This window comes from Lathamus discolor, chromosome 3 (genome assembly GCF_037157495.1).
Source record: "Lathamus discolor isolate bLatDis1 chromosome 3, bLatDis1.hap1, whole genome shotgun sequence".
NCBI lineage: Eukaryota > Metazoa > Chordata > Aves > Psittaciformes > Psittacidae > Lathamus > Lathamus discolor.
This window is the reverse complement of record NC_088886.1, coordinates 132,219,337-132,243,919: the sequence shown is the minus strand read 5'-3', so window position 1 is coordinate 132,243,919 and position 24,583 is coordinate 132,219,337. Positions and strand designations below refer to the sequence as shown.

Here is a 24,583-nt window from a genome sequence, read left to right as displayed (position 1 = left end):
TACAGCCCCTCCTCTTCTTAGCAACAACAAAGAGGCCTGCACCAAGATAGTTTGCTGCAGTCTGTGTTCAATGCACCATCTTTCATACAGAATTGCATTTGCACTCACTACTACATAGCAGGTGACATCATACAAAAGGTAAGACTTTCTAGCTATTAATAGATAGCACTAATTGTAGTAAGTCTCAAGACCTTAAAGCTATTTGCTTTTGAATTGCCAAGGCTGACTCCATTAAAGGCAGGAAATCACATTAGCTTTTCCCTCCAAAACAAAAAAAATAATTGTAGTCCTGGCATGACTCAGATGGAAGTAGATAGTTCAAATAAAAACAGAGCTGGTTAGCAACAACAAGAAACTGCATGCATATAAATGCTGTCTGTATGCATTACGTTATGTTCACACCCACTTACGGACTGAAATAGATCCATACCACAGACCTAGATATAAACCTCACCTGGTGTGGAAAGTTGGCCTTGTTTCAGGGTGAATTGTTAGGCAGACAAGTAGACATGCAAAGTTAAGAACTCACACAAACTCCACGCAGGCAGGATGCATTTGCAGCTAACGTTTTGATTTGTGACTTTGGCCTTCAGAATTTCATTTTTATTGGGATCCAGTTCAGCATTTTGTCACAAATCCTGATGTTCACTGACCTGTCTGTGTAGGAGAATGAATTTATGGGGGTCCCCATCTGCCCAAGGAGGAAGCTGCACATCTCCCAACACTGTTCCATCCTGCATGCAGCCTGCATGAATCACAAACGGAGAATTATATTGCAGCTTTTCTGAAACACCGAAGTCAAAGGAAATTGAGGTGATTTTCTCACATGAAGTTTCAGGTTCTACATCAAATATAGTGCCACAGAACACTGCAGAAACAATTTCTCCTGGGAATTCTGATCCATTAATAAAGCACTGAGAAGATGTTCTAGTAACTGTCATTAATACAGTAAAAATAAGCATGTTCTCAGCACAAACCATTTTAGCACAGATTACAAACTCGGACAAGACAAACCTGTTGGCACAATTTCGGTTTTATACATAATCCTGTGGGCCTAACTGCCAGATATTCCTACTAAATCTGCCACTCAGGGGGATTATATTCTCAAGATTTTGCAATGTGATTCCTTTCAGAAGGCACGCATGTGTTCTTAAATCAGAGCACAGGGTTGCGCAACTGAATGCATTAAAATCTGAGTTGAGGCTCAGGTCTGTAACGGCAAGTTTCTTTATGGTGTAGCAATGAACAGACTTAGGTTCTTGGCTTTGCCTGTTGTAAAATCTTCCTCTATATTTGTCCTCTACTGTCAAGATTCTCATGTCCTTTTAGGTCCCTTAATTCCCACCAGGTCAGTCTCTGGAACTTGATTTCAGCCAGGCTCTGTTTCTTGGCCTCCTCTCAGGATAAAACTACTCCAATGCTTTCTTATCTTTTAACAATCTTCTAACACCTTTTTTTTCCATTCTGTTCTTATCTTAGAATGTCTCATTCCACTGAGTTGTGAATTTTCTGTAAAGTGAAGTGAATTGTGACTGCCATACCTATTTCTGAATACTATATTTTTTTTCTGGATTCTCTCTGACCTTCCATCACTGATGCAGAAAGGTCTAGAGGCAATGTACATCCAGAAGGGATTATGATGCTGTTTGAGGTCAGGGACAGTATATCAAATTCATGCAATTTGTACAGAACCTTTCAGGATGGCAGTGAGGACATTTAGCCAATTTAATCACCTTGTGATCTCACATCAGATTTTAAAAAGCCTCACCTTTCATTGACACAATTTAATAATTGATCTGCCTCCAAAATTAAAATTAATATATTGTTCACAGCAACATAGATGTGATGATACAGCCCAAAGTTTCAAAAGCAGCCAACTAAATTGCTTATATAAAAATCTGTCTTTGTCTGACAAAATGTGTAACTCTTTTGTATAGTAACTAAGAGGAAATACAGTCCTTTCTGAGCTGGAAACTTGGTTCTTCTGATATCATTCAGCTGTCAGAAGCTTGTATTCTTGTAGTGTTATTTTGGTAAAAATTGATCTCTTATTGCTGGAGAGCCTCATCAGTCCACATAGTCAAGGGATCAACTCTCAACATATGATCTCCATAATTTTCCCCGGCAGGATGCTGGGAGCAGAAGGGGAGCACTGAAATCCCTGCTAGAACTTACCAAGTTCAAAGTGGTTTGCATTGGTTAGGAATTCTGGCAAGTAGAAGAATTCAGGGATGAGTTCCCTGACATCACTCATGTTGTCCTTTGATGCTGATTCCCACGTGCTCTTGACACTGTGAAACATCCTGTCAGCAACATCGAAACTCCCGCCCTGTGAAATGGAGACAGATAGAAAGACTGCACTGTGAATAATCTGTTAAATAAAAAGCAGATGCAGAATCCTAATGAACTTTGCAATAATTACCTTATCACATATTTGATTAGGTGATATCTCAAGATCTGTCCCAACCCCATTTACTGATCTTTGATGAGGGACTGTCTTAGACCTAATTTGTAGATATGGAGATTGAGAATACTGTGAAGCTTGGAGTCTTAGCATAGCTTTCAGTAACACAAGGCAAGCAGAAATAATCATGGGCAACTGGAGAACATCAGCATACCCATCACTAATGCTTCTGAGGGCAATTAATTCCTTTCTCCCCAAAGTGATTTGCAAGCAGTAGACACAACTTCAGTGCTTTCACTTCAGTTATGACCCAAACAGTTGCAAACAATCATACACGAGAAAAAACTTAAGGAGGGCGGGGCGCAACTGAAATAACATTCATCAGGTACAGCCAAAGAGGAAAGGCACAGTGGGCAGGAACCTGCAGGGACTGTTCATTCCTTATGGGATGGAGGGACAGCATAAAGAGGGGAAGAAAGGAAGAACATCTGGGTCCCAAGCAGAATTGGTGTGTAAGGAAGAAGAAACAAACTACCTCACATCCTGAGAGCATTTAAACACATTTAGCTTAATGAGAGTCAAACACTAGACAAAAGCAGCCTTAGTAGCAGAGGACATCATTCTGAAGCAAGGCCTCGAGAAGAATGAAAATAAATAACTGAGTGAACGAAGCCTATATGCCTTACATTGGAACCATACATGATTATCTAATGGGATTGCAGGTACTGTAGGCATTTGTGAAAATCCAGGTTTACTTTTATGTAAGGATTCCTACATTAAGCATGAAAGGATTTTTTTTAATTTTTTTTTTAACATAAAATTTCTACAATAATGAAAATAACTAAATCAGGGTTGTTTTTTTTGGGTTTTTTTTGGAGATCATCTGAATGAGTTTGTCAGAAAGAACAAGGTGTTTCAGGAAATAGCTGATTTTTTAACAGTTTATGTGACAGAACCAAACTGTTTCTTAATACCTAGGTCAGGTTCTGGCAGCAATACAGTTGCCCAGCTCCTGCATGCTCCCAAGCTAATACAGGTACTTGTCACTGGGGTTAACTAATTTGAATTATACATCATTGGACATAACACTACATCTCACTGTCAGGGCTCAAGAGAGATTGACAGAGATAGAACAAGTAACTTTAAATAGTCTGCAGTACAGTGAAAATGTATGAATGACTGTTTATCCTCAACCATTCAATCCTCAAAGCTGTTTCACTGGGCAAAAAGAATAAGCCACTGAGATTGCAGAATGAAGACACTAAAACCCAGAGCTGGTGCAAGAGTAAATGGGTTCATGAATGTGAGATGCAGTCAGGTTCTGTCTGTGTCTGACTTCTTGGGAAAATTTGATAGCTTTTGGTTAGTTTTCTCTCTGCCTGTAGACTGTTGCATGTGTCAGATGAGGAGGATGCTGTCCTGCACAACAGTCAGCTGAAGCTTTGATTTGCAATGTATTAAATAGAAAAATTACATCTAAGGATCCTCATGTTGTATGAATGGGATCCTACTCCCACAGACTGGATGAACCCTGTACAGCAGTTGCCAGATTGGTTTCTGATGGTAAGAAGCACTGCGCTTTTGACTCCCTGAGTACCTGCATACTTACAGTGCAGTTCCTTTGGATCTACAAATTCTGCTAAGTCTGCAAACTGCAAGTCAAGAAATAACTTTTGCAGTATCTTTTGTTAGGCAGAAACTACCCTCATGGATAATCTATCAAAACACAGGAGGCAATAAACCTGAAGTTCTGAAGCCACATCTCTTTGCTTGTCTTTTGAGATAGATTCTCACCAAAAGTCAACATATATATTCCAGATGGAAAGACCCGTCCCTGTTTTCCCTGAGGTGAATTCTGACCCAGCTTTTGGTTGAGCCTCATTTCTAAATGACATCATGTTCTGCTGTATCCCCTTGTCCTTCTTCCTTATGCCACTGACAACTGTGAAGCCTTCCCACACCCACTCAAGGGATTGAGTAAGAAAGTGGCTAATCACATGAGTAAACCTAGCTGGAGTTAATCTGTTGCACAAGGTCATCTTGTTCTTGATCAGTACTAGGCAGGGACCCTTGGAGTCAAATTCAAATTGAAATTAAAACAGAGTAGAAGAAGGACTATAAATAAATCAACAGCTAACAAGTATCTCATTGAAGCATATTAAAGGGCTTTGTATATTTAATCTGCACACAGCACGCTGTGTCTGGTGGTGATAGATGCTTTTTCATCTTTTTTTGCAGCTTTTATGAGAGCTGATGGTAATCTCCTGAGAAACAATATGATTTGTAATAAAAAGATTACCTGTATTAAATAAAAATAATATATACATAGGAAATGCTGTTAGCGCGACAAATCTGGTTAAAGATATTACCACCATGAAAAAATGTGATTTTTTCCCTGGCTGTCTAATTCATTTTAGGGAAAAGTAATAACTTTAAGACTTAAGCCTGTATTATTTATAAAGGAAGCAATAACTGATTTTCCCATTTCCTATATTAATAAATTTATTTGCATATATTTATATCAGAATTAATGAGTTTTCTCTCTCTATGAATGCAAAAACTGCACTGAAAGGGAAAAAAAGTATCAAGAATTGCTTTATGCCTTTAGATTGCAAGTCGACACAAACTCTCATGGCTTTTCTGAAATGTAACAAGTCTCTGTTTTCCTTCTTCTCAGCAGAGGCCTAACACTGTCATCAGAAATACTATCAAAATACGCTTTTTAAAACTAGAGTTCAGTGGGGTATATACAAAGCAACTAGTCAAAGCGATCTCTAGAGAGAAGTTAGAACTTCTCATGCTTATAACCCTAAGCATCACTGATACTTGGTGGTGCTTTAAATCCAAAGACCTCAAAGTGTTTCTAAGAGATAATTGTGAAGGTGCAAAGCCTTACTACATGCCCAGAGATGCTAAGAAGCAATTACCTTCAGACAGTGCTTAAATGACTGCTCGAGAGTCAGCCCACAATGAAAAGTAAGAACCCTATTCTCTGTAAGTAGCTATGAGAGGTAAACTCCAGGAGAGATCAGCCTGCTAGCTGAAATGCAACACCAGTGGGATAAGAATACAAGGGCCAAAAAAAAAAAATAAATCCAAGTTGAATCAGAAGCAAGTCTCACTAATTATTGAGGCCATGGAGTTCTAGAATGCCTTTCTAACAGAGACACTAGACACAGAAATCTTTGCTGCTTTTTGTCATACTGAGACCAATTCCTGAAAGGATTGCAGGAGACACTTGACTAAGGTGAAGTGTAAGGTACCCTTCAACAGCTGTCTGACAACCCAGTTTTTCACTCATTCCAGTACAATAATGCAATGCACATACACACTTTTCTCCAGAGTCAGATCTCAATACGCTTATACGAAACATGAGATAAGGTTTTGTAAACTCCTGTACAGCTCCCTTACTAGAAGCAAAGCTTCCTCACTGCCGCCTTCTGTGGTCATGTGCAAATTTTTCAAAACAGGATGTTACGCCAACACCAATTTCTCACAAGGTGTGCACCCAAATTGTCACACTTCCTTGTGCATTCAGACTGGCAGTTTGCAGTTATAAGTATTACTTTTCCACTTTTTAAGATGCTGAGAAGCCTTCACAGCTCCCAGCTCAGCACCCTTTTAAGGTCTTAAGTTTGGGAGTACTTGTTTTCCAACCTGCTCTTGCCTTAATAATACAGTTCTTAGGTCTCACAGTTAGCAATTCCTATGTCACTATAGGACCAGTCACCTAGGGGAACTGACAGGAATGAGCTCAGCTGAACATGCAACAACATAAGGGCAAAAGAATGAGAATGGAAAAAGTTCAAGAGTTTCACTGGGTCCGTATCCAGACAAAATTGAGTGCTTCAGTTCTCAGCAGCCTTTGAAGAAAACTATTCCCAGAAAAAACACTGGTTACCTGCTAATCACACATAATCACAGCCGTAAAGCAGCTACTCAGCCTGGGAACTTGTTATGCATGAAAAGTGTGCCAGTGAGATACAGCAGCCTTTGTTGTTTACAACAAGAAATAACTGTTCCACAGTCATTCATGACTGCAGCTAACATATGGCTCACAGAGTGCGATGGTAACTATTGCCTCAGGTGGTTCACTAACCCATCAGCTACTGCTGGTAACAGCCGATATCATAGGGCTTATTACTTAATTAGCACAGCACTTTATTTGTATTAGTTCATTAAAAGAAAAAAATAAAGACCAGCACAACAGCAAAGCACTTGGAAAGCTGCAGGAGGCATGGCCAGCCCTTATCATACATACAGAAGTCTCTGAGTGTGGAATGTTCTGGTCTTGTTGTCTCACATTGCTCCATAAGGATAGGTACATTTCAGCAGGACACTCCTTAAAAAATACACTTTTAAGGATCTGTCCTCCTGGTAGAGTGTGCTATAACACAACATATATTACAGAAATAAAGGGAACAACTGTCTGCTAAAGCCCTCGTCTGTGCTTGTGCATCATCAACTGCCTGCTGAAGGGAGCAATCAGGAAGTTTGGTGCGCCTCTATGCTGACCAGCTGGGAAACACAAGGTCAAAGTTCGTTTTCTATGAAATTAAATTTCATGGTGAGTGCTTTTGGCACCGTTAAACAGTGTCAAGTTCAAAACAAGCTAAAATAAAATATTCCTTCTGGAGAAGTGGATGTAGACTCACTCCACTTCTCTATCTGTCAGGGAGCTGATCCCAGGATCCCTATCATTCCCCACCCACTATAACTTGTGCATCCTCAAATGGCCCAGGAATGCTCTTTATGCCACCACAGCTAACCCCAAGTTCTTGCCCATAGCTGCATTAATGTATGGACACTTGATTTTAGAATACCTACCATGAAAGTCTCATGTGCCCCAAAGTCTGAAGCTTCCGTTTAGACAGATAGTAAAACATTGTCTAAGTGATTATGTGCCTCAGCTCTCGCAAAAGGCATCACAGGGCCAAAAGTAAATAAACCTTCTCCCTTTAAAGAAAACAAGATCATCCGGCATCAATCATGCTCCCATGAAGATATTTTCACTGAATTCAACAGACATAGCAGAGAGCCCTCGCTGAGCCCAGAGTCCACAGAAAATGTCAAAAGAATTAGTCCCCATACACTATGCAGCCACTATAATCTGTTACATGGTTCATACTGAGGTGTAGTATTGAAGCTATCTTGCCCCCTTACCTGCAGAGAACAGAAGGTCTGGGTAAATGGCTCAATTCGTACCAGGTAAGATGCCACTATAATTGCTGATGAGTAGTGGGTACAGTAATGGCACTGTGCTGACAGATCTCCTGGAAATTGGACAGAAATCATGTTCCAGTGCAAAATATCACCAATTCGAGCCCATAGCATCCAGTTACCATAGCACAACTAAATAGGTAGCAGGTCTGTAGAGCAGATATGTTTGAGGATCTGTAAGCAAAAGCACACTTTGCATATTTGCATTTAATGGGGACAGTTACTACCATCTCTGTATGCTCTTTTTTTGCCTTCCACATTTCATTTTCTGAAAAATAAGGTCTTTTACTTTCCAGACCATCCCTTTCCCCATTAGTGCCAGAAAAAGTCTTGATCTCCAGAGTTCAACAACCTCAGCATCCTGTTTCCTTTTCTTAAAGTAGCTGTTAGCTAAGCTGCATGCAGCAGTCTTCTGTATGTAGCTTAGCTAACAAATGAGACTAATGTGTTAAGCCTGGCTAACAGCACAGTCTTTTCCAGGGAATATTGCTTTTTGCTGTAGCCTCTCTTCCTGCCCAAGGGAAGTGGACAGAATGCAGCAGTAAAAGGCACATAAGGCAGTAGCTGCAGGAGTATTTTCTATTCGAATCCTCAACCAGTTTGTATCCAGAAGTGAGCAGATCACCTTGACATGGTGCTTCCCTTAGCCACAGTTCTGGAAAGTTTTTGGGTGACATTTTCCAAGGGATTCATGAGCATCCCTAAAGGCCCTGAGGGCCTCAAGCCTCTGCTGTCTGTTAATGTCCTAAACCACTCACCCTCACTCTTCTCCACCTCATTGTAGCGCTGGATGAACTTGCGTTTCCTCTCCACAGTCTGTGCTCCCATGGGCTTTGACAGGTCCCGAAACGTATGAGGATTAGTAAGGTTTAGTATCTGAAAAGCAAAACCAGCAAAGATGTAGATTTTTAGAGTCTTAGTCATCATGTTCAGCTCAGTGACACTGAACAATAGCACAGCTGCGTTGGAAGTTTCACCTGTAGAAGAAGGTCACAGTTTCATTACTAAAACTCCCATCTCCAGAACCGGGATGGCACTTGGAAAGAGTAGCAGCATGTGCCACTGAAAGATGTACAAGGAGGTTCACAAATGATCTGGCAGGTTGCAAGTTGCTGTCAAGGCATTTTTCTCCAAACCACCTTGTCAGGGGTCACAGAAACCTGTCCCAGCCTGTGTGCTGAGCCAATGCAGCCTTTCCTTAACTAGGTACGTATTTAACAGGTGTTCATATGCCTTTCTGAGGCAGAACGTGATTCCTCAGCATGCTGGTTTGAAGATAAGGCTATTCTATGAAGAATCAACACATTTCAGATTAACTATCTCAAATTTCAGACCCTTGGTTTACGCCCCTCTGCTTCAATGGCATCATTCAACAAACCACCGTATGGGTGCTGCCACAGAAAGCACAGAAAGCTGCAGCAAGCACTGACCTCGGAGTGGTAGTCAGCGAGGACCCATGGAAACACAGGGTACTGCATGTAATCGTTGTAGCTGCGGCCAGCCAATGTGTTCAGGTACATGAGGTAATCAAAGTTGCTGATCTCCCTTTTCTGCCAGAGAAAAAAAACAAGTATTAAGATCCCTAACTTCACCCCTGAACACCATGCCTCAAAGGTACCCTCTGAGCCCTGTGATTCCCAGGTACACCAGGACAAGAATTGTAAATAGTGCAATTAATCATCCATTGCCATTCAGATTGGTACAATATCTCATATACAACAATCTACTCAATTGAATCTGTCCTTATTCTGGCTCTTCCTCAGACAGGCCATTTGCATTTGTCTATAATCACGCAGTGCTTTTATGCTGTATTTGCATAACAGAGCACTTTTTCCCAATTTAAACGTGAGCCAAATGCATGTAGTCTGCATATTGGAAAATCCTGGACAACTGCCTATACAGAAAAGGCTGCACTAAGTGCTACATATAAACAAGAAGGTATAGATTTCTTCAGTGTTTCTTGGGTTACCAAGATCAGGGGTACAGGAAAGTAAATGCATCTCCCAGCTCAGTAAAACATCAGGGAAAACAAGAGGTGCATTGATTTAGATGTACACATGATCTGTGAAGTCATTCAACTAGGTGGCTGTCTTTGGTCTCAGTTTAAAAAATGTACATAAAATCACACCTAATCTGCCAGACAGTAGCACCATATGTTTCACAGCAGGAGGAGCAAAACCTCTGCAATAACCACATGTAAATACTCTGCTCCTCTTGCCAATAACCTCACCTCAAGCAGCGAAACAAAAGCTTAGGCCTTGAAGTACATGCACACACACACACACACACACACACGTATCTGTGTGCGGACATACAGACTGGTGTTGAAATTCTTTGCCTAACCATGTGCAGCCAAGATTTAGCTTACCTGCCACTTCTGGAGCATTGTCTTTTCCCCTCCTGAGTGCTTCCTGTATGGAACAAGCATTCAATTGAAATAGTCTGCTTCAGAACAATAAGAGAAAGTCAACGCTAATGTCTGTGCTCCCTGTTCCCCTGCTTTCATCCCACAGAAATAAGAGAACACCAAGACTAGAAGAATACTGAGGTTTTATCAGCGACAAAATAATTCCAAAACCAGAAGGTCACCAGTTAGGTTAGTGCTGCGCAATCAAATTTTGTTACTGCTTTCATTAGGAAGGAAGGCTCTGCCCGATGAACAGAGATGGTCTAGCTTCAGATAGCTGATGAATTTATCACTGTCAGTCACTCTCCCTATGACTCCCTGATTCTCCTACTTGCCAGTCTGCTCCTGAATGAAGTGCCACCTAAAGTATGATATTTAGTCAAGGAAAAAGAAGGACATAGGGCAGTGGTGCTAAGGATGGATTCTTTTTGCCCTAAGATACCACTGTGAACTGCAGTGGTGATGCCACGTGGCAAACTGCAAGAATTCAGAAGCTGGCTCACAGGCAGAGAAGATGCCCCTGCAGCAGAGGCAGATGGACAGATGGGAACAGCAACCTCCTCAGCTGCTCTGAGCTAAGCCACACTGTTAATCAGTCTGCTCCCAGTCTCATCTCATTGTAGATCTGGAGTGCTAGTGACAGGTACCATTAAGGCTGTCTGTTTCTATTCTGAAGCCTGATTCTCAAAGGCTCACGTTTTTCTGAAGCATTCCGAAAATACTGGCTTGAAGACAGAAGTGTCTCAGTCTCCATATCAATGATGTTCTTTTTGCACAAAGCACTTTGAAACAAATACAGTCCTTAAAAAGGGGGCTGCCATTTCTGTATTTTTTTAAAGTAATAGAGTAAATGTCGGGGTTTTTTTTTCACTTTCTTTGTTCTCAAAATGCAACTTTTTATTACAAGTTTAAATAAATAACCAAACCAGCTGAAGGCTGGCTCTAAACAGGGGAAATCATTTGGAAATATGAAAGGGTTAAGGATTCTGAGCAAACAAAAGTCCCATTTCACCTACACTGAACTAGAAGGTGTATCAGTATCTGGACTTGCTCTTGCCAATTCTTAGAGACCAAACTGAGACAACTGACAGCTTCTGGATTGTCGTGGCTTAACCCCAGGTGGCAACTAAGCCCCACACAGCTGCTCACTCACTCCCCTCACTGCAGGATGAGGGAGAGAATCAGAAGAGTAAAAATGAGAAAACTCATGGGTTGAGATAAAGACTGTTTAATAGGCAAAGCAAAAGCTGTGCACACAAGCAAAGCAAAACAAGGAGTTAGTTCACTGCTTCCTGCTGGCAGGCAGGTGTTCAGCCATCTCCAGGAAAGCAGGGCTCCATCACATACAACGGTTACTTGGGAAGAAAAACACCATCGTGGCAAACATCCTCCCTTCCTCTTGCTTCCCCCAGCTTTATATGCTGAGCATATGCAATATGGCATGGGATATCCCTTTGGTCAGTTGGGGTCAGCTGTCCTAGCTGCATTCCCTCCCAGCTCCTTGTGACCCCCCAGCCTACTCACTGGAGAGGTGGGGCAAGAAGCAGAAAAGGCCTTGACTTTGCATAAGCACTGCTCAGCAATAAAACACCCCTGGGTTATTAACAGTTTTCAGCACAAATCTAAACTGTAGCTCCGTACCAGCTACTATGAAGAAAATTAATTCTATCCCAACTAAAACCAGCAAATGGATTAAAGAAACTTCTGATCTGCCAAAGTAAACAGGGTTACTGATGTGATACGATATAACTGGTGGTAGGAGATGCTTCTCCCTTTGAGTGTATATTTTTAAACTAATTCTAAGGTGGCAGCCAGAGGCAGGACTACCAACTTCCTAAAGTGAAGGAAATCAATTCAGCCATAGATTATAAAACTGCTACAGGAATAACTAGCTGTTACTTTGCACACTTGTGCTCTGTATTGGATCACACTAGAAACCCACAGAAAAGGTAGGCTTAAAGCAGCCTCAAAGATCTAAATAAAGTACCAGAATGGTCTATGATCATTACAGTTTTATTGAATTTGCAGTAGTAAACAACCTCTCATGTTTATAACGCATTATTTTACTGCTTATTCAGTCCTGGATCAGTTAATAGTGTACACAAAAAAAAAAAAACACTAGCATTTACTCAACACAGTATTTTATCCCTTGCTTAGGCACTCTCTTCAGAGAAAAGCATGTATCTGAGGGAAGTATTTTACATAGCCCAAGTAATAACCTATTCCATGAACAAACATGAAACCCAGGACCAATTTTAGCACATGGTCTACAACTCTTAAGCTCTGTTTAGTTCTCCTGATCAGCATATGGAACTATCATGGGTTTCACAGAGCTTTGCCCCACTGCCCTTTCTAAGGTCTCCAACAGATATTTGGAAATCAAAGAGTGTATCTCAAAGGGATAGAACAGGATCAGGATTCCTGACATTGCTTGAAGTGTTTTGGATAAGGGTGTTTGTCACCAAAGTTAGGTTTGTCATCAAGTTAGGTTCTTCCCTTTCCACAAGGGCAGACTGGCTAACTAGAACCACGCAGGTTTATTTTGGATTTATGGCTGAGTTAGGAAGCAGGGGATAATGTAATGTACAAGCCTGCTGAATACATCAGTCCTCCAACATTCAAAGTGGGAGCATTAAAAAATACTACACAAAGGACTAATCTGGGCAAGTCTGTGTGTATATCGTGGAAATTCTGTGAAATACATATATGCTGACTTGTGAGTGCCATGACCTTCTAGTGGAACTCTTGCTCTGCTTGTCACAAGCCCTAAACAGTTAATAAGGACTCTACAAGGGTCAAAACAATCCTCCAGTTGAACTTTGGAAGCAAACTCAAAGATGTTGACAACTTCACTATGCCATGAAAACAGTCAAGGCTAAATATAGTCACTCCACTGTAAGAGCTACCCTTCTGGGTCTCAGGGGACAAGGCAGGATGCTCCCTTCAACTTCCCAGAGATCTAGAATTCTATATTCTCCCTTGCTGAATCACAAGGGCTCAGAACACGAATCACATTACCAGCTCAAGCCTGTTCCTCCCTTCTCAATGGTAATCCATCAGCATTCCTCCTGCCAACACCTCTCTAGCCAGCACAGCAAAGCTCAAAGTAGACCAACTGCAGCTAATCAACCACAGTAAGTTCATTTAAAAATAAATAGATAATCAAAGGCTGGTTTGAAAAAGAAACAAAAGTGCTTTATAAATGTAAATAACCAAACTTCAAGAGGGGGTGAAGTTATGTGATGTTAAGAGGTGTGCCTATATAGCTATCCATATCTAAATCTACAAGGTATTTGTAAGGCACCAGCCCTGGCAGAATTTAAGCATGACGTGTACTAATGATGATCCACCTTTGGCTACACTATACATAAGTGATTTATTAATCCCTCTTCCATTAACATCAGACTATGATCTCACTCTTGTGATAGCCAGTGCTCTTAATTTGCTAGAGACAGGTGGACCTCAATGCATTTGGAGATTCACTGCAGACGAGATAATCTCAAAGGAAAAGATTTTTGCCCCTGCTGAAATGAATACTAAAATCTCAATAAACTTAAAGGGTTCTTAGACTTCACAAAGCTGCTTTCATTTTCTTCTTGTCTCCCATCCTCTGGACTTCTCTGCAAAACAGTGCCAAGGCTCTCCTAACCCACTTCTCTTAAAGAATCTTTGCAATTACCAAAAATGCTCCAAGGAAAATCCCCCTCCTGGTAAGCCACAACCTAGGTCCAAATTCTTCTATAAAAAGAGGAAGAAAGAGAGCAAAAGCAATGTCAGCTTTCCCTGTGAAACAATCAAGTCTCCCTCAAACTCAGAAAAGTGATAGGTTACATTACTTTATTCTAAAGGTCAGACAGTGTCCTCCTTGTTTGATTGTACTGGTCTACTTTCTAGGTATTCTGACCCTGTGCTCAAAGAACAGAGCAATATAATAAAAAAATTATAAACAAGTATAATATTCAAGTAGGGCTCCTTGAAGTAGGATATCTTGAAGGGGCTAGGGAGGGAGAAAAGAATCTCCCTCTTTTATGGAACACTGTTTGCACCATGTATACTCACAGGCTTAAAGTAGAAAAAGGGATAACATTTCCACTGCAGAAATGCTGCATTCAGACACACTTTGGATTGCGCAGAAAAACATCAAGTAAATTCAATTAATTCATTGAGGTGAGCAGAATGCAGTCTGCATCCCCCGAATCAGGCAAGCATGTCAACATTGTCAGTTTCCCAATGCCAATAATATCTGTGACCCATTATCAGCAAAAGAGGGATCTCAATGTTGCATCTCCTGTGAACAATATCTACCACAAAACACACAGCTGCTTCTCTTCCATAGTTCTTTTTTCCAGATACTATTTTGAAATTATTGCAACCAATTACGAAAAGTTTGAGCTTGGTAGCCCTAGTTGTAGAGAGAAATTCCAGCAAATTCACATGCTACAAAGGGAAACTGTTGTAACAGCTGCACTTTTGAAAGGTCACAGATAGAGGAATATAAACTGCAGCTTGTATCCTCCCTGCTGCACTGCTGAATAAACCTTCCCTTCTGTGTCCATATCTATCTGATCTGGCATGTGTCAAGGGTGGTATCACAAATGTTGTGAGTTTTAACACACACACACACACACACACACACACACACACACACACACAAATATCTCACACTGTGTTATAGCCAAGTAAAATGAAATATCCAAATGACTAAAATGGACAATTAAAGTGATGGTAGAAGCTGATGAACAGCTTCTAACGAAGTCCAGATGTTTTTTCTGTGTAGTTTGAAATCTAACATTTCCAGGCACTGCATGTCATCCAGTTCTCCCTCCAGCTTGAACTTGCATGCTGGAACCAAACATTATGCTGATGATCTCCAAGGACTCAGCATTGTTGTTGCTTAGGAACGAAAGTTTCATGGGCTGTGGAAGAAGAATTGAATAGAAAGACACTGGAGCGGGGGAAGTCCTTTTTGCCACTCCTCCTCTCTCTGCACACTCACATACACAAGTTTCTTGAAGGGCTGCCATTTTCCATCAAGGAAGTATGATTCGGAATTTGCAGGACTACAAAAAGGAAATTGTCCTGTGCTCTCTGCTCACGTGTTTATTTACAGTCTGAAAGACTAATTCATGACTCAGAGAAGAGTTGGCAGAGGACAACTGCACAGTAACAAAGGCTCATCCTACACTACTGAAAAAGCCCCAAGGAGCTTGTGACATCTATACTTCACCTCGTAAGTCTTCCTAACTGCTAGCCGGTAAGATCTTATGCAGGGGGGCAGTCTGGCAGAACTGTAAAAATGAAACTATATTTTTATTAACTCTTGGTGGGCGCTGGTTTTATAAGTGACCTTGCACTGTGTGATATCTCTGAAGCAATCTAGAAAAGTAAGAAAAATAAGGAAGAAAATCTCTTTTTTCCTACTTGCTCACGGCAGGATTTAGTCTAAACCTCCCTTTTAGCAAGAGACTGCATTTTAGATAGTCAGTGAATAAATCTCTCTTCCACAACAGGTTGTATCCAACAACAAAGAAATGATGAGAGGCTTGTAAGTAGGGAAATAAAAACCTACTGTAGCTGGAACTGCATTGGTTCATGAAAAATCATTTACTATACAAATGTTGGTTTTAAGTTTTATACGAAAGCACCAATAGGCCAGGTTGGACAGGGCTTTGAGCAACCTGGTCTAGAGGAGGGTGTCTCTGCCCCTGGCAGCATGGTTGGAATTAGAAAATCTTTCAGGTTCCTTCCAAGCCAAAACATTCTATGACCCTACGATTTCCACAGAGCTATTCTATGGGTGAATTAGAACATGTCACCTCACTGCTTTCCTGCCTCCAGAGAGGTGCAGAGCATGTGTAGCTCTGTTGGACTCGGCAAGCCTGCTCTGTAATACACAGGCTTTCAGGAAGAAAGACAGAGAAAACTTTTCTCACAGACTAGTTCAAGATGAGATCAAAATGGCTCTGTGCAGCTTTGGGTGCAGTGAAGTAGGAAGCAGGAACCTATGAGAGGAAAAGAACAGGCACAGAGGTGGAGGTCCTTAAACACACAGACAGTGTCACAGGCAGAAGGCTTGTTCTGCTCCTACCAGCCCTACACTGAGAAAAGAAGAAAGGTTCAGGCAGAAGATGCGCATCACCAGGGTCCAAATCTGTATTCTTCTAGGACTGGATCTCCTTCTTAAAACAGATGTAAGCTACAATTGCTCACAACTGGGTCCTGTGCAAGTGCTTAAGTGCAGTTAAGGAGTAATCTCCAATCCTCCTTTGCCTCAGAGACGCACTGACAGTCTTAGCCCTTATGCTCAAGGTCTGTTCTGTTCCCGCAGCTCCCAGCAACACAGAGCACCACAGACAGCATGATGCCCCTGACACATTTTCTACTTATTTCTGCATCAGTTTAGCCTGAAAGGTTTGTGCCTGTAAAACACTCCTAAAGCTCTGGGGTTAGCCCTGGGCTTTCAAAAGCCCAATCCAGACCAAAGATTTTACCAAGTGCAGATAAAACAGGAAAGCGTTGTCTAGTCAAGATCCTCTTTAGCAAGACTTAATATCACATAGAAATGCCCCACCACTGGGCAAAGGCTTGCCAGCAAATCAGAAGGTGAACCTGGCAGTGAGGTGAGGGTTTAAAGCAAGTAAGAGTTCTCTCTTACCATCATTTCTTAGGTAGCAGGGCAACACATGTACCTCTGCCTGTGCTATTCTAGGAGATGCACTGTGAGCATGAGATTGAACAGGCATAATTAACATTTACAGCAAGTAAGGCTCCTGCAATTCCTGCATTTTTAATATCAGTGGATACAGAACTGAAGTGCTCTTATATAGAGCTAAAGAAAATGAGACCTGGCTAAGTAAGCTCCATTATTTCCAGCTACAGCCCTGTAGAACATTGATAATTTGTTTACAGGCATGCGGAGACAGGAGACCTATTCACATCCCCTTCAAGCTGTCTGGTGAGCTGCAGTGTTTCTGCAGACTTCTAATCCCTATCTTTGGGATAGCAAATCACCTTTTCTAAGTTTGAAACATGGCTCCAACTTTTAACCCAAAGGAAATAGCATTTGGAAAGCATGAACACTCCCTAGGGACTCATGCTTTCCTGATCAGTGCATCTTGGAGGTCCACAGCAGGATTTAAAAAAAATCCAGCTAAAGGAGGCATTTAATCTCTGATGTCTGGGCATTATCCAGCACATCATGCAAAGACATCTATCTTCAGGAAAATTACTCCAATCTGCTTATTTGGACTTCTTAAAAATCTGAAAGGTCCAGTTCCAAACTTCGTAACAAGTTGGCAAAGGTTACTGGCGGAGTAGAACACGAACCCGAAGGTTAAGCCCGGCTGTTACTCCTGAAAAGTGTGCACGCTCAACCTTGTACACCAGGCTCCCTCTAGTGCTCCTAGGCCAGCGCAGCACGGAGGGACACCCACGCTGAGAACCAGCATCAGCAGACAGCTGCAGAACAGGCTGACTTTTTGGCTAGCTGGCATTCTTCAGAAAAGAACAGGTTTGAATCAGTGTTTTCCCCTTGGATTTTACATGAAAAGTAATAGAAAAAATTATTAGGAGCTGAGCAACATGTTTCCTTTCTGAGAGTTTTAAAGATGTTTTAAAAAGTGTTTTAAAAAAATTCAAATTTTTAATTAAAAAAAAAAATTCTCTGGAGGCTCCCTTTCATATTTTTAAAGGCAAACTTGTCTGAAAAGCTTCACTGATCAAAATGTTTAGGTCAACTCATCCAACACAAAAACAGACAAAGAGAAACCTGGACCAGGTCACAAGGTTCACATCAATTGCAGGAAGCAGAAATACTCTTTCCATCATGAAGAAATGCAAGGAAGCTGCCCTGCAGATCTTTTCTTGAAGCATGGTAGTCACCATCTGTGCACTGGTAAGAGACTTAGGGTATCCTGTACCAGCAGTAGGGCTCTGGCATTTCCCATGCAGCTGAACTTCATTGCAGAATTGCCAGCAAGAATATTGTATCAAAACTTTAAAATGAGTGAACTATGATAAAAAATACTACTGGTTTAATCTTTAGAAATTCCTACCCACTCCTCAGCAAGTTATTTAAACTAACATCAACAAAGGTAAAAAAAGTGCTTGATTTTTCACTGTAGTTACTAGTTACCAGTAGTTATCAGTTAGCAGTCTATACTATAGAAAGAATAGAATTAGTATTGCCACAGGAACACTCTAAGGCTAAATACAACAAAAGTGAGAGGGCTTCAGATAAAATGGTAACATGGCCCTGTAAGTACTAGTGAGAGACAGAAATGTGGGAGTGACGTAGAAAGATTTAACTGTGCCTAAATATTTTTGTATAAAATAACCAAGATTCAATTTGGGAACATAACCTTAGGGCAAGACTGACCCCACTGTGCTGCTTCCAGGATTTTCTAAAACATCTACCTCATTACAGAGCTCCTGGGAGGTTGGGTGGTGACTGGCAGGCAACCCCCTTGCTTATGCATTACTTTGGGTTATCGCATATAATTGAAAAGGAGCTGAAGTGCCTTAGTTGTAGCCTGAATTCCCCCTTCATGTATTTGCACATGATTAATGAATAGCCAAAAAGCCTCAAGGGTTTGTAGTGAAGCCTTTCTAATAGGGAAATGTATTGCTGACAAATCCACATTTTGTCCTAAACAATCATTCATCAAAGCTGTGATTTGAGTCTTATCTCAATTAAATGCCAGAGCCCCAGTACCATCCTGAGATTAGCCAGCTGTAACCCATACTCCTTTCTGTGTTCTGGTTGAGAGGGACATTGTCATCCATTTTCAAGGAATTAGCTATTATTTCCTTTGTCACCAGCCATAATTAGCAGCCGTATATGGTGACCTTTGATTAGAGAGATAGCTCATCAAACCTAAGACTATAGTAGACTACTACTCATACAGGGCTCAGTTCAACAAAGCACATGACATGCTGAGAGCATCAGTATGAATCAAAAGTTTGAGCACAACACTTACATGCATTTTTTGGGAGCAGAGCACTTTGGTACTGGGAGTTCATCCATCCCACAGCACGGCTGGAAAGGCAAGGTTAAGCAGCACTGACACAGGCCCCCTGTTACAATCTGCCCTGCAAGGGATGTGTGAACTGCAAGCAGTTTGGCAAATCTGGGAGCCTGGTATATTTGTGGTTTAAACAATACTCTTTATCATTTGCTTTAAATACCTCAATCTTCCAACATCAGACAGAGCCCAAAACTTAGGTCCATTGAACAAGACATTTAACCAACTTGTCAACAGATGCCAGGCATGTAAGAAGGCAACTCAATCTGGGATAATATGTACAATTTTGGATAGCTTCTTTTAGTGCAGGCCCTTAAGTGTAGGACTAGATTGAGACCCACAAAACATTTTGCTCAGGTCCTCAAACAGCTGATGGATAATAACACATTTCATTCAGTTTCATTACATGCTGAGCTCAAATTAGTATCTAGGGATGAAAGAAATAATTTCACCTTGTAATGTAATACAGGTGCTACAATGCAATAAAACAATGTTGTAAATTGTTAGAATTTCACCTACTCAAAGTATTTTCAGGAAGGGCTTTCAGAGTTACAGCGTCAGGGATGAAAAGTCCCAATCTCAATAAAAAACTCAACGAACTCTGAAGAGTCCAGCAGTAAATTTTTAACTATGTGATTACTTTGTTTTTAACTAGAGACAAGCAGCCACTGCTTTCAAAGGCTTTACTGGAGTTTCTACTCTTTATCCACAGAGTCTGGTGTATCTGTCTGTCTTTTAGTGAGAGATGGCTAAGGGGAAACCAAAAGGGAAGAAGATCACCTTGAAAATTGCCAAAAATTCCATCCGGATAGCTCCTGACGGGGGACGTCGTCTTGACTTAAGCAAGATGGGTATCACTACCTTCCCCAATTGCATTCTGAAACTGGCTGATGTGGATGAACTTGATTTGAGCAGAAACATGTTAAAAAAGATTCCAAACAGCATCCAGAAGTTTGAGAAACTGCGCTGGCTGGACCTGCATAGTAATCAACTTGAGGATTTGCCCAAGGCAATAGGCACACTTCAGAACCTCTTCTACCTGAATATATCCAACAACAAGCTGACCACCAAAAATTTGCCAGAGGAGCTGAGCCTTCTCAGGAACCTTCATATTCTCAACCTTGGCTTGAACTGTCTTGACAGTATTCCTACCAGCCTTGGGGCTTTGAAGGAACTTCAGGAGATAGGTCTCTTTGACAATTCCTTGACCACCATCCCAAACAGCGTGAAAAATCTTCCCAAGCTCAAGAAACTGAGTGCAGACAGAAATCCTTTTCCAGATTCAACAGAGCAAGAAAAGTATGCTGACTCCATTAAACGCATAGAAACCCTTTACTTAGTACAAGAGAAAGACCTGTGCTCTTCCTGCCTGAAGGTGTGTCAGGGTGAGAAGGACAAGCTGAGTAAATTAAACAGTGAGACACCTAGCTCTTCAAAGAAGCTAAGTTTCCCTTTACTCCTTACACCCAATTCCACTGCAAAGGATAACCAAGAAGAGTGGAGATTAAAAGACACAAAGGCTTGAAACATACCAAGGTACTCCACAGACCATGTCCCATGAAGTCCAGCCCAAGCTAATAAAAAGCTGACCTTCCTCCTCACTTTTTCTGCGGTTCTTTCTTTAAAAATCCATTACATTTTAGCAGCAGATCTCTATCTCCAAACCAACTAAACCAGATGGATATTTGGGAAAAAGGTGCATTTGGGAAAGGAAGTACTGTTTCCATCTGGGCTGTTTCTACAACATGTTCTCCCTCTTCAGGCTTGTTTGTTTTGTTTTGGTTTTTTGTCTTTTGTGTGTGTACACGTCTGGTGAAGGAACCTTTAAAAAAGATAGGGTTTTTTTTCTAGTAACTTCACTTGCACTCCACTGAGCACTAAACACTAGTTCTGTCCATTTTCTTAGGATGAGACAGTTGAACTAGTTTCAGTAAATAATGCTTGGGGGAAAAGGAACAGGCCTGGAAACTTCTGCTGCTGGTGGCTGTCACCAACCCCTCAGACAATCTCAGATAGGCACTATCACTAAAGGAACTATGAGCTCACTAAAGGAACTATGAGCCTGTTCCAATTCAGCATAGGCAGCAGACACAAACGTTACACTTAGGAGGAACTAAGCAGCACAAACACAATCTTAAAAGCTAAAAGCCAATGATCCTTCTTGCCATCAAGGGGCCAGACTCTGCATAAGCAAGTTCTCTGTGATTTTGAGTGCTATACCTGGGTGCAGTGATGTCTAACTTGCATGACACAATCAGCACCACTACCTATACTCATCATGTTTCATCTGCCTCTGATTCTCCCTCCAAGGAACACACAGAAGGGATGAGAAGTAGGGAAAAGATTGCTCTTTCTAAGTGTCCTGGGTGTATCACTTCAGTAATGCTTAAAAGAAGAAAAGTCACCTTCTTCCATGATGCAAGAGGCAGCTGGTGAATTGATGAAATCAGGTCTGGTGTCCCCCCCATACTTTTAGCTATCTGTTCACATGTGCGCATGCACAAGTGCACCTAAGCACATGCATTCACTTGCTCAAATCACATCCCTAGGGCAGAGAGTGCTGACAGCCTGCAAACACCAATATACAGGTATAAGCAATGAGCAATTTATAAAAGCAATCAAGCATGACATGAGAAGAGGTGCTGTCTGTGGCTGCAGTAACATATGGTAACAGCAAATATTTAAGTATATTTAAATGAAGAATAAAGTGCCAGGGGCAAAATACCCAGTTGTCCAGTAACAGCCCATTACTGTTTTTAAATAGCTACAGTAGAGTCTGCGAGTCAGAACTGTGTATTATTCCTAGGAGCTAGGTAAAAAAAAAAAAGTCATTTCCCAGAAATATCATCACCTCAATATCATATGATACATCAAACTGGCAATTTCTTTTTTCCATGCATCAGCTGTGCACTTATTAATAGTGTGTCTGGCAAAAAGCTTTGTTTGGCCTGCCTCCCTGTTTCAGGTAGGGCAGGAAAAGCTGGGATGCTATGGAAACATGGCCATTGCCCCCTAGAATGGGGAAGGAGCCCCTTGTGCTGCTCTTGAATTTTTCTAACTCAGAAGAGGCTCCAGAATTCAAACGAGGGAAAAGTAAACTCATCAAGTCCTCAGTCCTCAGTCCTTCAGTTCCCAGACTGGAGCTTGGTAAAGGGAAGCATGCCCACCGGGGTAATTTTCTCTGACTTTCCACTTAAGAGCTGCTTTTCTTAGGCAGTGGCAGTATCTTCTTTATCATATTTTAGCTCATGCTCTAACATGGCCCTACCAAAACTATGGCAGAGGCAGCTTACATTCTCAAATATGCTGAAAGTGCATAAGGTCCTCTCTCAGCAAGCGGAGTAAAACTGAAGGCAGAGCCTTATGGAATTCAGGACAGGCTACTTTAAACCTAGACATACAGTCTGCTTCCATCTCCAAGACATACACAAGTAAAATGTTTCTCACAATAGTCATGACCCCAGCTAAAGCCCAAAGTTCCTGCAGCCATAGTAGATCCTATCTCAAGACATTCCCACCTGTTGAGCACCCAGCAAGAACAGAGAAAGGAAATCCTGGAGAGAGTTATTGATTACTTCACACAGAACATCTCCATAGGGTCAGCCATCACCTCTGGCATAGGTTAGGCTCTAGCCAGAGCTGGCTGCACACTGCACTTATATTTTTTGCAAGCTGATGGCTGCTACTTAAGGGTAAAAATGTTCTCTTACAAGATCAGTAATGATCTACAACAGATAGAGTGAAAATGAAAAAGAGTACAGCTGACACAGGACACAACAACTCATAGTGTTAATCTGCCCCTTAGGTCTCAACAGATTCTGGCCTCCAGGTAATCGTTTCAGGGGGCACCAAGTAGGCACTTTGGGTTGTGTTCCTCAGATGTCCAAACTGAGAAGAGCTACAGGTATGCAAGTAACTCAAGGTCAGCATGGAATATATTCTCATTCATGTCCCACCAGGAGAAAACTTTTTTTCCTACAGTGGTAAATCTGAGGGACGAGTTGGAATCTCCACCGCACATGCCAAAACATCCATATGTACATCTATCACTGTCTGCCCTAACCACACAATAAAGAGGCCATTATGCAGAAGAGTTATGGGTTAGCCCTAACCTCAGCTCACTGTCTGTCTCTTTCCCATACTAGCCATCTGTGCAGAGTTTACTAATGAATCATATTAGGGAGATAATAATTATTCATCAGCTATGCACAACCAGCTACTCAACACATTCTTCATGTTTTCATACTGTGGACGTTGCACTTCAGAACACTTTTCAGAGTTCTGGGGATATCTTTCAGTCTTTAAAATAGGGGCACAAATAGGTAAGTTTCTAGATGCTTTTTTTAAGGTGCAAATTATTTACATTTATTTTATAATTGCACTTATCTACAGTTATCCAATGTGTCCTATGTTTTACCTTATATTCAGGGACTCTTCTGTTATCCCCTTTGACTTCAAAGCAGGTTGGAAAGAGCAAAATCTACAGAAGATATGAAAAGTCACATTATAACAATTTAAATGGTTATCTGTACACATTACATTTGTATATGTAATCTTTATCATGTCCTGATAGCAACTTTCTTTCTGAAAGATACCGCAGCATTTCACCGAGACTCTAACCTAGGACAGAGCTGCAAGACAACACAGCAAAAGCAATAATCCATTAGAAACTGCTCAGAGATTTCAGGAGCAGAAGGAACTTCAATGATTGTTTAGAAATTACCGAACCTCAGTCTGGGATGCAGAATTTAGCAGAAGTACTACATACTGAAGTATTTTTCCTGTGTAAAGAATGCTGAGAGTAAACCTGATATAACTGCCAGAACTGCTGTAGGGGAAAAAAAGAGCAAGAAAACAAAGTGCAAATTATTCACTTCATAGTCTTACATTTAAGTTCCAGCAAACAAAACAAGCACATAAAGAGAATTCTTTTAAAACAAAAATTCCACTGTTAAAAGTTAACTCCACACCAAAATCAGAGCCAGAGGAAAAAAAAAAAAAAAACAAAACCAAACATCTTGTCCCTAAAGAATCTAATGAAACTTTCTATATTAGAAGAAAACAAGAAAAAGAACTCCTTTCATACAGTACTGTGAAGTGAGATGGAGGTGGCTCTTATCTCAGTGAGAAGCAGCAACACATCTATAATTGCAATTTCTTGGGATGCAGGGACATACAACACACTCCTGGGTGCTAGAAGAGTCCTACATATACATTAGCTGCCTTATTAAATCAATGGCTCTGAAGAACTTACAGGTCAGCAAAAGGAAAATTTCATAGCTTTGCTTGAGTTTAACTCATTAAAGACCAAGGAGCTGCAATTGATGAAAAAGCCCCTGGGGCAGAACAAGACAAACATTTGAAGCCAGGATAAACGATTACCTCTTAAATATCTTATTTCGGTCACTGTCGTGGAAGACAAGAAATTTGGAATAGCCATTTTTGAAGAATATTTCCAAGGCGATCTCCTGGAAAGGTAAATTTACAGTTTGAAGTGCTGCTGAACAAACCTGTTGCTGCAAAGAGTCC

The 24,583-nt window shown here is 41.1% G+C and overlaps 3 protein-coding genes across 4 annotated transcripts in view; 2 read left to right on the top strand and 1 right to left on the bottom strand.

Annotated features, from left to right (window-relative positions):
- Nucleotides 1–19,846, top strand: part of VSTM4 (V-set and transmembrane domain containing 4) — an 88,771-nt gene extending 68,925 nt beyond the window's left edge. The window contains exon 8 of the mRNA XM_065671838.1: nt 19,767–19,846. Coding sequence (XP_065527910.1) covers nt 19,767–19,793 — 27 coding nt within the window. The 3' untranslated portion in view covers nt 19,794–19,846. The remainder of the gene's footprint in view (nt 1–19,766) is intronic.
- The window catches only part of WDFY4 (WDFY family member 4), a 142,665-nt gene that overhangs the window by 21,342 nt on the left and 96,740 nt on the right, over nt 1–24,583 (bottom strand). For both annotated transcript variants that reach the window (XM_065671835.1, XM_065671836.1), the window contains exons 46-53: nt 24,437–24,522; nt 23,472–23,534; nt 9,993–10,035; nt 9,055–9,174; nt 8,383–8,500; nt 7,568–7,677; nt 2,176–2,329; nt 654–745 (exon numbers count right to left, since the gene is read on the bottom strand). In XM_065671835.1, the coding sequence (XP_065527907.1) occupies nt 654–745; nt 2,176–2,329; nt 7,568–7,677; nt 8,383–8,500; nt 9,055–9,174; nt 9,993–10,035; nt 23,472–23,534; nt 24,437–24,522 (786 nt within the window). The remainder of the gene's footprint in view (nt 1–653; nt 746–2,175; nt 2,330–7,567; nt 7,678–8,382; nt 8,501–9,054; nt 9,175–9,992; nt 10,036–23,471; nt 23,535–24,436; nt 24,523–24,583) is intronic.
- On the top strand, nt 19,800–20,655 carry LRRC18 (leucine rich repeat containing 18). The gene has a single exon (XM_065671840.1). The coding sequence runs from the start codon at nt 19,800–19,802 to the stop codon at nt 20,577–20,579; it is 780 nt and encodes a 259-aa protein (XP_065527912.1). The 3' UTR covers nt 20,580–20,655.

Excerpts from the sequence above, each read along its gene's own strand:
- LRRC18 (XM_065671840.1), top strand. The coding sequence starts at position 19,800 with ATGGCTAAGGGGAAACCAAAAGGGAAGAAGATCACCTTGAAAATTGCC.